At 36.1% G+C, this 16,330-nt stretch overlaps 1 protein-coding gene across 1 annotated transcript in view; it reads right to left on the bottom strand.

The window, feature by feature from the left end:
• The window catches only part of CNTLN (centlein, centrosomal protein), a 354,792-nt gene that overhangs the window by 44,501 nt on the left and 293,961 nt on the right, over window positions 1–16,330 (bottom strand). Inside the window, exon 20 of the mRNA XM_010857100.1 lies at window positions 3,023–3,214. Within this exon, the coding sequence (XP_010855402.1) occupies window positions 3,023–3,214 (192 nt within the window). The remainder of the gene's footprint in view (window positions 1–3,022; window positions 3,215–16,330) is intronic.

The following is a 16,330-nucleotide window of genomic DNA, read 5'->3' as shown; positions in this document are numbered from 1 at the left end:
CAGAAAGTGAAGAGGAACTAAAAAGCCTCTTGATGAAGGTGAAAGAGGAGAGTGAAAAAGTTGGCTTAAAACTCAACATTCAGAAAACGAAGATCATGGCATCTGGTCCCATCACTTCATGGGAAATAGATGGGGAAACAGTGTCAGACTTTATTTTTTGGGGCTCCAAAATCACTGCAGATGGTGATTGCAGCCATGAAATTAAAAGACGCTTACTCCTTGGAAGGAAAGTTATGACCAACCTAGTTAGCATGTTCAAAAGCAGAGACATTACTTTGCCAACAAAGGTCCATCTAGTCAAGGCTATGGTGTTTCCAGTGGTCATGTATGGATGTGAGAGTTGAACTGTGAAGAAAGCTGAGCACAGAAGAATTGATGCTTTTGAACTGTGGTGTTGGAGAAGACTCTTGAGAGTCCCTTGGACTGCAAGGAGATCCAACCAATCCATTCTGAAGGAGATCAGTCCTGGGTGTTCTTTGGAAGGACTGATGCTGAAGCTGAAACTCCAATACTTTGGCCACCTCATGCGAAGAGTTGACTCATTGGAAAAGACCCTGATGCTGGGAGGGATTGTGGGCAGGAGGAGAAGGGGACGACAGAGGATGAGATGGTTGGATGGCATCACTGACTCAATGGACATGAGTTTGAGTAAACTCTGGGAGTTGGTGATGGACAGGGAGGCCTGGCGTGCTGTCATTCATGGGGTCGCAAAGAGTTGGGCACGACTGAGCGACTGAATGGAACTGAATTAGGTAAAATGAGGTCACATGGGAAGGCATATCTAATAAGACTGGTTTCCTTATAAGAGAAGAATTAAAACAGGCCACACAGCCTGAGAGATGGCAGTGTGAGGGCACAGGAAGAAGGTGGCCGTCCACAAGACAAGGAAAGAGGCCTTAGAGGAAATCAAGCTTGCCACTATTTTAAGCTTAGGTTTCTAGACTCCAGAACTATGGGAAAAAAAAAAAAAAACTATTATTCAAGCCAGCCACTCGATGGTATTTTGTTATGGCAATCCTAGCAAACCAACACAATATCAAACATAAATTGTAGTACCTAGATGACTAGGTACTTAAAAGTACCTAGTCTTCCAGAATATTTCCATATTAAAACATGAAATAAGACAAAAATAAAAATTTATCCTTTTTGTCCCTATGTAGCTTGGTCAGTGTTTCAGGACTCCAAGTTAGATATGGACAATGTCACTTCAAGCTTACATCAAGCATGATCTAAATTGCTTTAGGCATTCATATTAGTATCACCTTTAAGACAGGGTAAAAACTTACACCATGGGACATGCTCCAAGAAGCTTACAGATATCCATATAAGCCTATTACCAAAATTTGTTACAAAGTATTAAAAGTAAGCAAAATCAAATAAGTAAAATAAAAATCAACTTAAAATTACTGACAATTTAAAAAATTTAGACATCAGATTAGACATTACTGGATTTAACATTCTATTTTATCTTGGTGAAAACAAAACTATTAGGCACATAAGACAAATATAAGAAGAATCACAAACTGTGAATAAAAGTCTCTGTGGTAGATAAGATCAAAGACGTCAATGGATTTTATCCTCCATATAAAATCTAAACACTGCAATGTTCAATGTATACATTTTACTCCATTTTATTCAGTCAGAAACACATTTTAAGAGAAGATATACAGACCCAAACATACACAACTATTTTTTCTCATTTCTATTATGTAAGGTAGTTAAAACTTATAAAATGTAGTTGTTAAGGCAAGTTCTGAACACAAGACCTCTCTGAAAAATGACTTTTAATAAGCATCTAAATTAATATCAATGGTTTTATCTGATTATTAATAATAAAGCAAAATATTTTCAAGCAATAGTACATGAACTTATTTTAAACTTTATCCTAGTTTATCCTACTAGTAATCCTTCATTTAAAGATGTTATTATTAGAGAGAACACATATAATATTTTGGACTGAAAGCAACAGAGTCTATTGGACAATTCTATACCCTCATACTCTCATAACAGTCATGGTTATTACTGTTATATTCTGTGCATTTTCTTTTTTTAAATTTTATTTTATTTTTAAACTTTACATAATTGTATTAGTTTTGCCAAATATCAAAATGAATCCGCCACAGGTATACATGTGTTCCCCATCCTGAACCCTCCTCCCTCCTCCCTCCCCATACCATCCCTCTGGGTCGTCCCAGTGCACTAGCCCCAAGCATCAACCAGAATTTTCTTTCTAGTAACTCTCATTATAGCTATGGTCCCACATACATTTAGCTTCCAGCGAGCAATCCACTGAAGAAAATAATTAATATGTGAGGAATAAATGACCATGTTTTAAGAAGCATGAAAGTAAACTTTCCAATTAAAACTCACAAACCCTCTTGCTTACAAGACATTTCTCTTTAGCATAAGGCCAATCTTACTTTTACGTTGGTGACAGTTCCACCTGGACTTAAGACATAATTCTTTATAAACAAAAGGAGCACTGCATTTTATTCTCACTCTCAGGTTTAACTTGCTGAAATCTATTAAACCAACTCACCTTTGCTCTGTGCCTCCTCTCTCTTCCTCTAGTTCCCCATCTCCAACAAAGAACCACCAAATTAAAATAGTAGCAAATATGTACAGGAAAGAAAATCTATTTATGTTGATACATTACATATTTGAAAATAATTCTGTTCAGTAGCAGGCAGAGCGGAATTGAATAGTGGAATAAATGGCAATGGCCAGTTTCCATCATCTCCTAAGTTAGGATCTCATAGTGCCTTGTCATTTTTTTCAGAGTATAATGAATTACCAGATAAGAATCTATCATGCTAAAAAGAAAGATGAGGTTAAGTGTAGTATGAATAAGGATTATTTATACCATAAATTACCTTTATTAGTAAAGTTAAATTAAAATTGACAGAAACATATCTTTAAGGATTTTTTAGTGATATTCTTAAAATATTCTTTAAGGGTATCTTTAAACATATCTTTAAATAACTCAACACATGTTTTCATCTTTAATAAAATTTATAATCACCTTTAGTTTACACTGCAATTGCTTCATTTCCAAATCCATGCTCCTTGAAGGGCCAAGTGATGTAATCTGTATCCGTGGAACTGTTACCTGGGCAACTTCTTCAGTCAAACATGTGATTTCAGATGAAGATTCTACTCTCTTTAGTAAATCTTCTTTTTCTTTTTGAAGCTCAGCCAAATCCGAATTTAGCTTCTTTTTAAAGAAAATAAGTATAAATTTGTTATAAAAGCAATTACAGTTAACCTAACAACTATCATGTCAACAAAGGTCCATCTAGTCACAGCTATGGTTTTTCCAGTAGTCAGGTATGGATGTGAGAGTTGGACTATAAAGAAAGCTGAGTACAGAATTATTGATGCTTTTCAACTGTGGTGTTAGAGAAGACTCTTGAGAGTCCTTTGGACTGCAAGGAGATCCAACCAGTCCATCCTAAAGGAAATCAGTCCTGGGTGTTCATTGGAAGGACTGATGTTGAAACTGAAACTCCAGTTCTTTGGCCACCTGTTGCAAAGAGCTGACTCATTTGAAAAGACCTTGATGTTGGCAAAGATTGAGGGCAGGAGGTGAAGGGGACGACAGAGGATGAGATGGTTAGATGGTATCACTGACTCAATGGATGTGAGTTTGGGTAAACCCCGGGAGTTGGTGATGGACAGGAAGGACTGGTGTGCTGCGGTTCATGGGGTCGCAAAGAGTCAGACATGGCTGAGCGACTGAACTGAACAACTATCAGCATCAATTTGTACAGGTAGGAAAATCCTAACCAAAAAAGTGATACTAATTATAAGAAGTTATTTTACAAAAATTTTAATTTTCACTAGTTTTTGCTTAAGGTTGTAAGGCTTTTAAAGGTTAAAAGAAAATAAGACTAGCTGTACTGAGTATCTTTTGGTTAGCAGGTCTTTACCCATGATGTGCTATTCCTTTGCCTTCATATAAATGTGGGTGTGCCAGAGATTCACATATTTGATAACCTTGTCTTCAGGGCTGATATCCTTAACTGGTAAAAGCCAAGCTGGAGCAGGACAGGATAACAGATGTTAGTTGTTTATTCCATTGGGTAAGTCTTACCACCCTATATAGCAGCCAAAATGCTTCTCATTTAGCAACATAAATGTTAAGTCCAATTAGTGGAAGAGGCTTATTAGAGATTTAGTTCAAATAAATAGCATACAAATGAATTCGCTCAGTTTCATGCACTTGATTGATAGTTGACAATCCTCTTTGTAATGTTGAGGTAGTTTATATTGAACTCCTTACATTTGAATTTTTAATAACATAAACATTTTACTAAATGACATACTGGTAATGCTTTTATGAAACAGTGTAAAAGAAACCATCTTAATGTTATCCCCTCTCATTCACCAATCTGTAGTCAGCAGAATGCCACCAAGCTGTAATGGCATAACAACCTAGAGATCCTTAAAAGGATAACTGCACTACTATTTTATTATTCCAAAGAAGCTTATAATATGGTAGTTTAACATAAGGAACAATTAGACAAAATTGCTTAAATCTCTCAGAGGGGGGAAAAAAATCTTTCTTTGTTAAGAATTCTAATTAAAACAGTAAAAGATCTGCTAACACATACAGTCATATATATATGGGACGTAAGTTATTTAAACATTAACACTATGTTTAAACACAATCTCTAAAAGAATACCAATAAATCTATAATTTCATATGTATGTGTGTGTTCCTGTGTATACCGTAAAATATGAATATTTCAGATCATGAATTCAGAACTAGGGCTTGATGTATTTGAGATTAAACTATGTGTTTGTGAAGTAAAAAGTATGTTTTGATGATAAAAACTTGTTTCTTTGGCTCTATTTCAACCTATGATCTAAAAGGTTGTTTTTTTAGATTTTCAGGAAATATTTACTCCTTGATTGTCCCAAAGATAACAACTACTTAACATCTAAAAGCAAACTCATCATTTCCCTAAATCTGAAAATCTTCCTGGTTATCATGTTCATTAATGCTCTGTGTCCAATCAATTGTCAGGTTCTATAAATGATGTAATGTTTCTCATACTCATTTCCTTCTGCAACTTTCTTAATAATGAAGACTTATTATCCCACTAAGACCGCTGCAGTAGCCTTACAGGCAACCTTTCTCTACGTTCAAACCATCTTTTATGCAACTTCCCAAAACAACACTGACCTGTGATTCTCTTATTCAAAACTCTTCAGAGGTTCCTCAGCCCAAAAGACTAAAGCTCAGATATCTGTGGTTATTATAAAGCTCTGTCAGATTTAGCTTCAATTTGTGTTTCAGTCAGATATCACTTGCAGTCAAACTTACCTGCTCTTCCCCAAACCTTTCAGCCATTTCTACTTCTATGACTCGACACATGGTATTTCCTCTGCTGAAATCTCTCTCATGTGTAAAGTATTTCCTCCTTTCTGAAGCCTTCTCTGTAGTTTTCTTCCTTTTTTTTCAACCAAGTAGCTTCTTCATTTTCTTAGCTCAAAAGCATGTGCCTGTTCCCCAACCATGAACCCGAGTAAAGCCTTGAGAGAGGACTATGCGTTGGTTCACCTATGGATCCACCCCCAACCCCAACATGGTATCTAAAAGCTACGCCTTCTATATACTAAGAACCAGAAGAAAGACTTCAAAAATTCAAGCCTACTTTTTTGTAACACAGATGGTAGTATAAAGGCACATACTGATTTCATCTTTTATTTATAATCTTTCTACTTTTTTCTTCTGAATGTTTTATTTTGTACTGGGGTATAGTGGATTAACAATGCTGTGACAGCTTCAGGTGAACAGCGAAGGGACTCAGCCATACATGTATGTGTATCCAAGCCCCACTCCCATCCAGGCTGCTACATAATACTGAGCAGAGTTCCATGTGCCATACAATACTATTATTTTATTACTATATAAATTAAAATACATTTTTATTAGCAATGTAATATTCTTTGCTGTTGTTCAGTCACTAAGTCGTGTCCGACTCTTTGCGACCCCATGGACTATATTATAGCCTGCCAGGTTCCTTTATCCATGGAATTCTCCAGGCAAGAATACTGGCTGCCAAGTTGCTCAATCATGTCTGACTCTGTGATGCCCTGGACTGTAGCCCACTAGGCTCCTCTGTCCATGAGATTCTCCAAACAAGAATACTGGAGTGGGTTGCCATTTCCTTCTCCAGGGGATCTTTGCCACCCAGGGATAGAACCTGCATCTCCTGCACTGGCAGGCGGATTCTTTACTGCTGAGCCACACTTTTACTTAAATAGTATGCAACAGAACATTTATCAATCCTAAAGTTAATGCTTTGCATCTAAATTAGAATTTTTGAGTTTCATTTGGTAATAATAACTCATGGCTACAATCCCAGGTGGAATTTCAAGCAACACAGAAGACTAAATTTTGATGAATCAATTTTCTTCCTGGTGGCTTCTCTTATTTGTTAAACTTGTATGCAATTAGATATATTCTTTCCACAGTGGCAAATCCTGACTTCATAAATAAATCCTTTGTTGAGCAAAGACTAAGGGAATAAATATATTTTTTTAAAAGATATGTATATGTATGTTTTAACTTCAATTTAATGGTATAAAAATATAGTAAACAAAGAAACACTGAAATTATGGAGACAATAAAACAAATGACCTGTTATTAAAATATAAATCTTGCTTTCAATAAACTATTTTAAATCTAAAATCTTTAGAACATATTTTCAATATTAATTATATATGCTAGAAATGATACACAGCACCTGTTCAAAGAGAGGAAATACACAAATCATATATTTTATCAGGTTGGAATCCTTTGCTTATCCACTAGCATTTTGGAAAAGTAATAATGACTATTCTCAGTTTAAGAATTCTGTTCCTTATTTGAGAAATTTTATAGTCGAGAACATAAAGAATAACTTTCTTTTATTTATACTTGGTTTGGAATGTGAGACATTTGTGGTGACCTTGTTAGAAAGTGATTGTGCTGTAAAATCTACCAATAAATTAAAATAACTCTTAAAATCACTATTTTTCTCTTTTTATCAGAAGCATGATTCCTATTTCTATATTTTTACCTTTCCATCTCAAATCAAGATTTTAAAATAATTAAGTCATATCACATTGAAATCATAAATAATACTAAAACCATGGAAGAGTTATAACTCATGGATTCTACTTTGGGATATACTGCTTACCCGTGACATTGGTGACACTTACTGAGTGACACTGAGCAAGAACTTGATTTTGTTTCCCTACTTAAAAACAGATGATGCTTGCTTACCTAGTAAAAGTAATTTTGAGGGCAGATTTTATTTTTTTTAATCTATGATCAGTTCAGTTCAGTCGCTCTGTCATGTCCGACTCTTTGCAACCTCATGGACTGCAGCATGTCAGGCTTCCCTGTCTATCACCAACTCCTGGAGCTTACTCAAACTCAAGTCCATCAAGTCGGTGATGCCATCCAACCATTTTATCCTATGTCGTCCCCTTCTCCTCCCACCTTCAATCTTTCCCAGCATCAGATCTTTTCTAATAAGTCATTTCTTCGCATCAGGTGGCCAAAGTATTGGAGTTTCAGCTTCAGCATCAATGCTTCCAATGAATATTCAGGACTAATTTCCTTTAGGATGGACTGATTGGATCTCTTTGCAGTCCAAGGGACTCTCAAGAGTCTTCTCCAACACCACAGTTCAAAAGCATCAATTCTTTGGCACTCAGCTTCCTTTATAGTCCAATTCTTACACCATACCTGACTAATGGAAAAACCATAGCTTTGACTAGATGGACTTTTGTTGGCAAAGTAATGTCTCTGCTTTTTAATATGCTGTCTAGGTTGGTCATAGCTTTTCTTTCAAGGAGCAAACATATTTTAATTTCATGGCTGCAGTCACCATCTGCAGTGATTCTGGAACCCCCCAAAAACAGTCTTTCAAGTTTCCATTGTTTCCCCAACTATTTGCCATGATGTGATGGGACCGGATGCCATGTTCTTAGGTTTCTGAATGTTGAGCTTTAAGCCAACTTCTTCATTCTCCTCTTTTACTTTTATAAAGAGGCTTTTTAGTTCTTCTTTGCTTTCTGCTATAAGGGTCATGTCATCTGCATATCTGAGGTTATTGATATTTCTCCCCACAATCTTGATTCCAGCTTGTGATTCATCCAGCCCTGCATCTCACATGATGTACTCTGCTTATAAGTTAAATAAACAGGGTGACGATATACTGCCTTGATGTACTCCTTTCCTGATTCAGAACCAGTCTGTGGTTCCATGTCCAGTTCTAACTGTTGCTTCTTGACCTGCATAGAAATTTCTCAAGAGGCAGATCAGGTGGTCTGGTATTCCCATCTCTTTCAGAATTTTCCACCGTTTATTGTGATCCACACAGTCAAAGGCTTTGGCATAGTCAATAAAGCAGTAGATGTTTTTCTGGGACTCTCTTGCTTTTTCCATGATCCAGTGGATGTTGGCAATTTGATCTCTGGTTCCTCTGCCTTTTCTAAATCCAGCTTGAACATCTTGAAGTTCATGGTTCATGTACTGTGGATGCCTGGCTTGGAGAATTTTGAGCATTATTTCACTAGTGTGTGAGATGAGTGCAGTTGTGAGATAATTTGAACATTCTTTGGCATTGGAATGAAAACTGACCTTTTCCAGTCTTGTGGCCACTGCTGAGTTTTCCAAATTTGCTGGCATATTGAGTGTAGCACTTTCACAGCATTATCTTTCAGGATTTGAAATAGCTCAACTGGAATTCCATCACCTCCACTAGCTTTGTTCATAGTGATGCTTCCTAAGGCCCACTTGACTTCACATTCCAGGATGTCTGGCTCTAGGTGAGTGATCACACCATTGTGGTTATCTGGGTCATGAAGATCTTTTTTGAATAGTTCTTCTGTGTATTCTTGGCACCTCTTCTTAATATCTTCTGCGTCTGTTAGGTCCATACCATTTCTGTCCTTTATTGTGTCCATCTTTGTATGAAATGTTTCCTTGGTATCTCTGATTTTCTTGAAAAAAATCTCTAGTCTCTCCCATTCTATTGTTTTTTTCTATTTCTTTGCATTGATCACTAGAGAAGGCTTCCTTATCTCTCCTTGCTATTCTTTGGAACTCTGCATTCAAATGGGTGTATCTTTCCTTTTCTCCTTTGCCTTTAGCTTCTCTTCTTTTCTTAGCTGTTTGTAAGGCCTCCTCAGACAGCCATTTTGCCTTCTTGCATTTCTTTGTCTTGGGGATGCTTTTAGCACTGCTTCCTGTACAATGTCACGAACCTCCATCCACTGTTCTATCAGATCTAATCCCTTGAATCTGTCACTTCCACTGTGTAATCGCAAGGGATTTGATTTAGGTCATACCTGAACGGTCTAGTGGTTTTCCCTACTTTCTTCAATTTAAGTCTGAATTTTACAATAACGAGTTCATGATCTGAGCCACAGTCAGCTTCCGGTCTTGTTTTTGCTCACTTGGTAAATTTTACGTTTATAGTTTTATTGTTAGCACTATTATCTTGTGGAAAACACTATTGCACAGTCTAAGTGTCCTAAAGGCTGAGAACCTGAGTTAATAACAGTTTGCTATACACATGTACATAAAGAAACATATACACATATCAAATAATTGTATAATTCCTCTCACAGAAGAAACCTTTTTTTTTTTTTTTTGTCTTAATTAAAAGACATTTACTCCTTGGAAGGAAAGTTATGACCAACATAGACAGCATATTAAAAAGCAGAGACATTACTTTGCCAACAAAAGTCCAACAAAGCTATGGTTTTTCCAGTAGTCATGTATGGATGTGAGAGTTGGACTATAAAGAAACCTGAGCACCGAAGAATTGATGCTTTTGAACTGTGATGTTGGAGAAGACTCTTGAGAGTCCCTTGGACTGAAAGGAGATCCACCCAGTCCATCCGAGAGGAGATCAGTCCTGAGTGTTCATTGGAAGGACTAGTGTTGAAACTGAAACTCCAATTCTTTGGCCACCTGATGTGAAGAAGAGTTGACTCATTGGAAAAGACCCTGATGCTGGGAGGGATTGGGGGCAGGAGGAGAAGGGGACGACAGAGGATGAGATGTTTGGATGGTATCACTGACTCAATGGACATGAATTTGAGTTGGTTGGTGATGGACAGGGAAGCCTGGCGTGCTGCAGTCTATGGGGTCGCAAAGAGTTGGACACAAGTGAGCGACTGAACAGAACTGAACTGAAATGTTATTTTTTCCTAATTTAAGATTCTTTACTAGGATAGAAGCCAATTGAAAGCAGATGCGTTATTCTGACTTTTTATCTCTTCAGCAGTGCAATTCCTCTACAGTTTTTTAAAAGTTTGTATCAATTTAAAAGTTGACATCAATGACAATAATACTGAGATTTTTACTGATTTATGTGTAGTCAAGTATATTAACCAAAGGTTATAAAGTAGAACTTGATACTATAAAAGTTCAAAATGAGATGCTAGTTATTAGTTATTTATTTAAATGTAATACTGAAGATGCATAAGTCTTTAAAAAGGAAAGAATTCTCTAAGCAACTGTGAGAAGAAACATGAATGTATTAGAGAATTCATTATTCAGTAATGAGCACTGTGGTAGAATCCTGAGAGAATTCTTGGATGACCCCCAAATGGCCCACTCCTATTTTTGTGAGTTGCACCTGTGAATATGAGAGACTATCACTTCCAGGATTACACTATTTGCATTATGTTATATGCAAAAGGTTTCTGTAGATGTAAATCATGGTCCCTAGTCACATGACTTTGAGTTAATCAAAAGCAAGATTATCCTGACTGGTCCTGAATAACCAGGTGAGCCCTTTTAAAAAAGGTCAGAGAGAATCTCCTGATGGCCTTGAAGAAGTAAGTCACCACGTTTTGAGAGGACTACTGCTGCTGCTGCTGTTGCGTCACTTCAGTCGTGTCTGACTCTATGCGACCCCATAGATGGCAGCTCACCAGGCTCCCCCATCCCTGGGATTCTCCAGGCAAGAACACTGAAGTGGGTTGCCAGTTCCTTCTCCAATGCATGAAAGTGAAAAGTGAAAGTGAAATCGCGCAGTAGTGTCCGACTCTTAGTGACCCCATGGACTGCAGCCTACTAGGCTCCTCTGTCCATGGGATTTTCCAGGCAAGAGTACTGGAGTGGGGTGCCATTGCCTTCTCTGTGAGAGGACTACAGAGGGGTCTATAAGGTAAGGACCTAAGGAAGGAGGCAGGTGATGAAACGGGTCCTCAATCAAGAAAATAGTGACTTCAGTCCTACAACCAGAAGGACCTAAAATTTTCCAACTAACACAGAAGCTTGGAAGAAAATCCTGAACTCCAGAAAGAAAAGCAGCCTGGCTGACACAATGAATCAGCCTTGTGATACTCTGAGCAGATGATCAACTAACCTGTGCCAGGTTGCTGACCATGGCAACTGAGTGTATATTGTTTCTAAGCTGCTAAATTCATGGTAATTTGTTACATAGCATGGAAAATTAATATGAATCCTATTTTTTTTTAAAAGCAGCTCTTTTCTTGCACTGATTCCTTTTTCCCTTATTGCCACCCTGCCTTCCCTTAAGCAAGTGTCCTGAACCTACAATGTATATTGATAGTTTATATAATCCCGTCACTGTTTTTTCTTTTCCTCATCTACAATTTTGTGTTTATGTTTTTAATTGCTCCAAAAATTGTTCCAGTTTCTCAGACATAAATATAAACTGCGTATTCTAGATCTGCATTTTGTAGCTTAACTGCCAAGCAAAAAGTGGCTTGTTTTCTTTTGCTGCTCTCAACAGTAATCCCATGAACAGGGTAGATAAGGCTCTCTGGATATACTCTCCTTTATTCTCTTATATGGGAGTTCATTCATGCCTTTTATTTGGGGCCCCAACTTGCTATTTTCTGGAAGATTTTGCTAGATAACATCTAGATTGAGGACCTGATTAAATATCTATGATTCATTCTTTTTATACATGTTATGTAGTAGGCACTGTTATCAGCTCTGTGTTTTCGATAATAAAAAAAGTTATAATCCTTGCCTTTAGATAGTTATCAGTCTATAACTGAGAAATATATCACAATACACCATAGTAAGTAATATGGAGAAACAAATCGGGGAGCTAAGGGAGCTGATGCTGTCTTCAAATCCTGTCTGGTAAATGTGAGTTACAGCCAGTTTCCTTCCATGTATATCTCTTGATTTGTTTTGTCAAATGTTTCCTGGAAGATAGGTATAACATTAAAGGCCATAGCTAGATCTACAACCATCCTGCTTTCCAACTTTTACTCTAGAGAAGGCATCTGCCAGACCACTGCTGAGTAAACTCTGGGCAGTTGATGAGATGGCGAGTCTCTTCTCCAACAGGGAGCCTCAGTAAACATTTTAAAGTTCAAGAATGAATTATCAGAAAAAATATAAAACAGGGCCCATGGAAAATATAATATAGCTAAAGTAAAAAGAGAAAAAGGGTTTTAGAAAAAAATCAAATCAGAAAGAATCATGTCCCTAATCAGTCCCCAAAATAATATATTTTTAGATACTCTTATCTTGCTGTCTCCAAAGAATAAAATATTCAACATGATACTAGCTGTGTAAAGATAATGCATTTTGAGTATTTAACTAGTTGAGGTGCAGTCCATGGGATCGAGAAGTCGGACACGACTGAGTGACTTCACTTTCACTTTTCACTTTCATGCATTAGAGAAGGAAATGGCAACCCACTCCAGTGTTCTTGCCTGGAGAATCCCAGGTACAGGGGAGCCTGGTGGGCTGCCGTCTATGGAGTCACACAGAGTTGGACACGACTGAAGCGACTTAGCAGCAGCAGCAACAGCAGTAGAGTAAAGGAATAGGATATGGTACAGCTCTTCATTTCTTTTTTTAGGCTGATTCTGACTTTTTTTTTTTTTTTTTGGTCTGGATAGTAACAACCCTACAGCATTGAAAAACATTATTTGGTTCTCCACATATATTTTTCACCACTGGATTAGAAACTTAAAATAATGAAGCATTTAAACATTTGAAAATCATTTTGGTTGGGGTACTAGGATCTGAAAAGCAGACACATGGAAATGCTAGAAAACCCAGCCCATTCATGAGGGTGAATGTCAGGGTCACAGGAGCAGGAATTCTGGGAAGCATGTGAAGAAAATAGTTGGTGGCAGAAGGATTCCTTCCAGTCCATGCTAGGACAAAGGTGAGACATCAGATGTTAGAAAAGGTCAATAAATAACTAAAGTAAGTGAGGGTTAGTTCCCATTTATAATAATAGTGGAGTCTCTCTATTTTTTTTTTTTTCTTCTTTCAAAACTCGAATGCCTGGATGGTCCAAGTAGGGTAAGCAATTATTAAATGGGAATGGTCTGTTTCCAATTACTTCACCAAAATGGTTAATCTTGAATTTTGCATAGGACTGAGAATATTGAATGAAATTATTTCACATTGAATACGTAAGTTCATTTATATATCACAATCAGATTTTTCTGGCTCACACTTAAGTATAGGCAGCAATTTTAAAATCCTATATTATGATCTTAAGAAATTATAACAAGATTTTCGTTACCAGAACTAAAGCAAAAGATACTGAAGAGAAAATTCTAGTTACAAAATATCCATATAAATTTTATGGGCCAGACTGTCTTAGAAAGTCACCACAATCTTATGATATTTCTCCCTCCTGTGGATAGTCTTAATATTCTTTCATTGGGAGTATCTTTCTTTTGTAAATAATAAAAGTGAAAGAAACAAAATTCTGCGTGTCATTCATGTATAAAACTAAAAGTACAGTCACTTAATTAAAACATTATATGAGTTACAAAGAACACTACATGAGTTTCTAGGTCACTAGCAAAATATTTTCCATACAAGTACTTATCTAGAAAGATAAATAGTTCAGATTAATAACTCTTTCAAGTTAGTAACAAGTGTTTTAACTTAAAACATGGATTTTCCTTTGTTATGATACTTGAGAACTTCAATAAAAAGAATTAAACATTAAAAACTACCAACCAAAAAAAACAAAAACAAAAAACAAAGATCTCAGGTGGATTTATGTAACAAAATTTTCTTATGAAAAATACACTTAGTTACAACATCGCTCATTTACAAACTATTTTCTGACAAGTTTAATTATTAAAAGCCTACAGTATGCTTCACCAAATGTCAAGCAAATGAAGGTAATATAGAGGACTTTTTACTAATGCTTTTGCTAGTAGTTAGACTTCAGTAGCCTTTAGAGACCATTAAGTACCCTTTGGCTAATTAGCCAATGGTAGATTAATCCTCTCTTTATTCTAGCAGTACTATTTTAACACCCTTTACACTCTGTTAGTGTAGTGTCTGAATGACAAAATAATATTGTGCATGAATAATAAGCAGAAAAGTTAAATTAACATTTCATGTTTCACATGCCATACCTATGTGTCAGAAGAACTTTCTTTTTGAGTCACTGACATTCAACTTTTTTAAACAATCTCATGTTGACATCTTATTGAGTTGAATCTTCCTAATTACTGCTAATTGCCTATCAAGAAAAAATCTCTTTTCATGAAGTGCAGTTGTCTAGTACAGATGAACCCAGCTCCAGTGTGCACATTAAAGACAAAACATGACACTTAAGGTGCTACTTTGTTATAAGGTCATACTAAATATGGTTTGCAATTAACAAAGCAGTTTTTTATAGTACTGAAAATGCCAATCTGTCTTGTGCTCAAATTAGATTCTATCAAAGAAATATGGATATCTGAATATGGATAAGAGATACACTACTCTCAGTAACATTTACAAGGAGTAAAATGAATTCAATGCCTTTATGCTTTGTAATGTAAGTTCCAGATGATGTCCAATAATTATATTGTAAACACACTTGAATATTATTTCTCAAAATGAAAATCAACTATTTTCAAATCTACTTTCAAATCAAAACTATTATTTCAAATGTCAAATTGTTTAAACAGCTTACTAATATGTTTATTTTTAAAAACAACCCCAATACTAAAAATATTTAACATGTATCTTTTAATTTGTATTGAATTTAATTTGACATTACAGGCACTTACAATAATTATTAACCTATGTGATACTAGCAATATAGTGTTTTCAAAATAATCTGAATAACAAAATTAATGGATTTTAACTAGACTGAAGTTAAACCTCATGACTTAAACTTCTGTTTCCGAAGCTATAGAAAAAGAATCAGCAAAAAAAGTATTATGTATGAAACTCGAAAAATTAACTAATGCAACTAACTTTTAAGTATTCATGGAAAAAAATCAATATTTGGTTTACTTATAGCAAGAATTGCTCAACTGTAGCTCTGCTATTATTTCAAATCACCTATTGTAGTTACTAAAACAAAAGTGCCCTTAAAACGTACATGTGCGTGTGTGCTCAGTTGCTCAGTCATGTCCGACTCTGCTACCCCAAGAACTGTAGCCTGCCAGGCTCGTCTGTCCATGGAATTTTCTAGGCAAGAATACTGGAGTGGATTGCCATTTCCTACTTCAAGGGATATTCCGGGCCCAGGGATCAAAGCTGTGTCTCTGGCATTCCTGCACTGGCAGGTGGAGTTTTTACCATTAGGGAGACAGATATTTGGAACCAAAAGTATATCCCAAATAATTCATGATTTTTACTAACATAAAAATTTCACAGTGTTCATATGGTAATATTATAAGTTCAGTTTCAATCCTCCATATATCTGATCTACACATGGCATACTTACTGATGATCATCAAGTTGCAATGCGTTCCCATTCTGATTTCCTTCCCTAATGGGAATGAGAGAAAATTGGCAGTACCATCTGATATGCCAAAAGAGAAACTGAACATGTCTTTCTAAACTGAACAATGTCTTTCTAAATCCGTCTTTTTTATTCCCCTTCTCCTGCTTTCTACTGCTTAAATTCAGATAATTCAACACAGGAATATCTATTCCTCACAGGTACTATAATATATACATATTTCCTCTTAAATTCTATTTTTCCTTTACCCCTTTTATCAACACTTTTTTTCAGTTACTTAGGTTGTATAGGGGCTGGAGCAAAAGTTGGGGTTCAGTTTACCCAAACTGAACCACTAAAACAATGAAGAAAAGAGAGAAAAGAAATAAACATGCCAAATCACCAAAAATAACAGTTGATGTTTCAGGGTGATATTAATAATTTATCTGTATTTACATAAAGAACAGCCATAAAATTTCAAGTGAAGTTACAAATAGTGATTGAGTTATCAGGAATAGAGGCTACCAAACTCTAGAATATTTGCAGAAGTCTCATGAAGTCTGCCTCATTTTCCCCAATTAAATATGGTTTTCCTAAGCAATAGATTTCAATACTTTTATTTGATTGCTTTT

Source organism: Bison bison, unplaced genomic scaffold (genome assembly GCF_000754665.1).
Source record: "Bison bison bison isolate TAMUID 2011002044 unplaced genomic scaffold, Bison_UMD1.0 scf7180017864376, whole genome shotgun sequence".
NCBI lineage: Eukaryota > Metazoa > Chordata > Mammalia > Artiodactyla > Bovidae > Bison > Bison bison.
The sequence above is the reverse complement of the archived record's forward strand: the minus strand, read 5'-3'. Positions and strand labels throughout refer to the sequence as shown.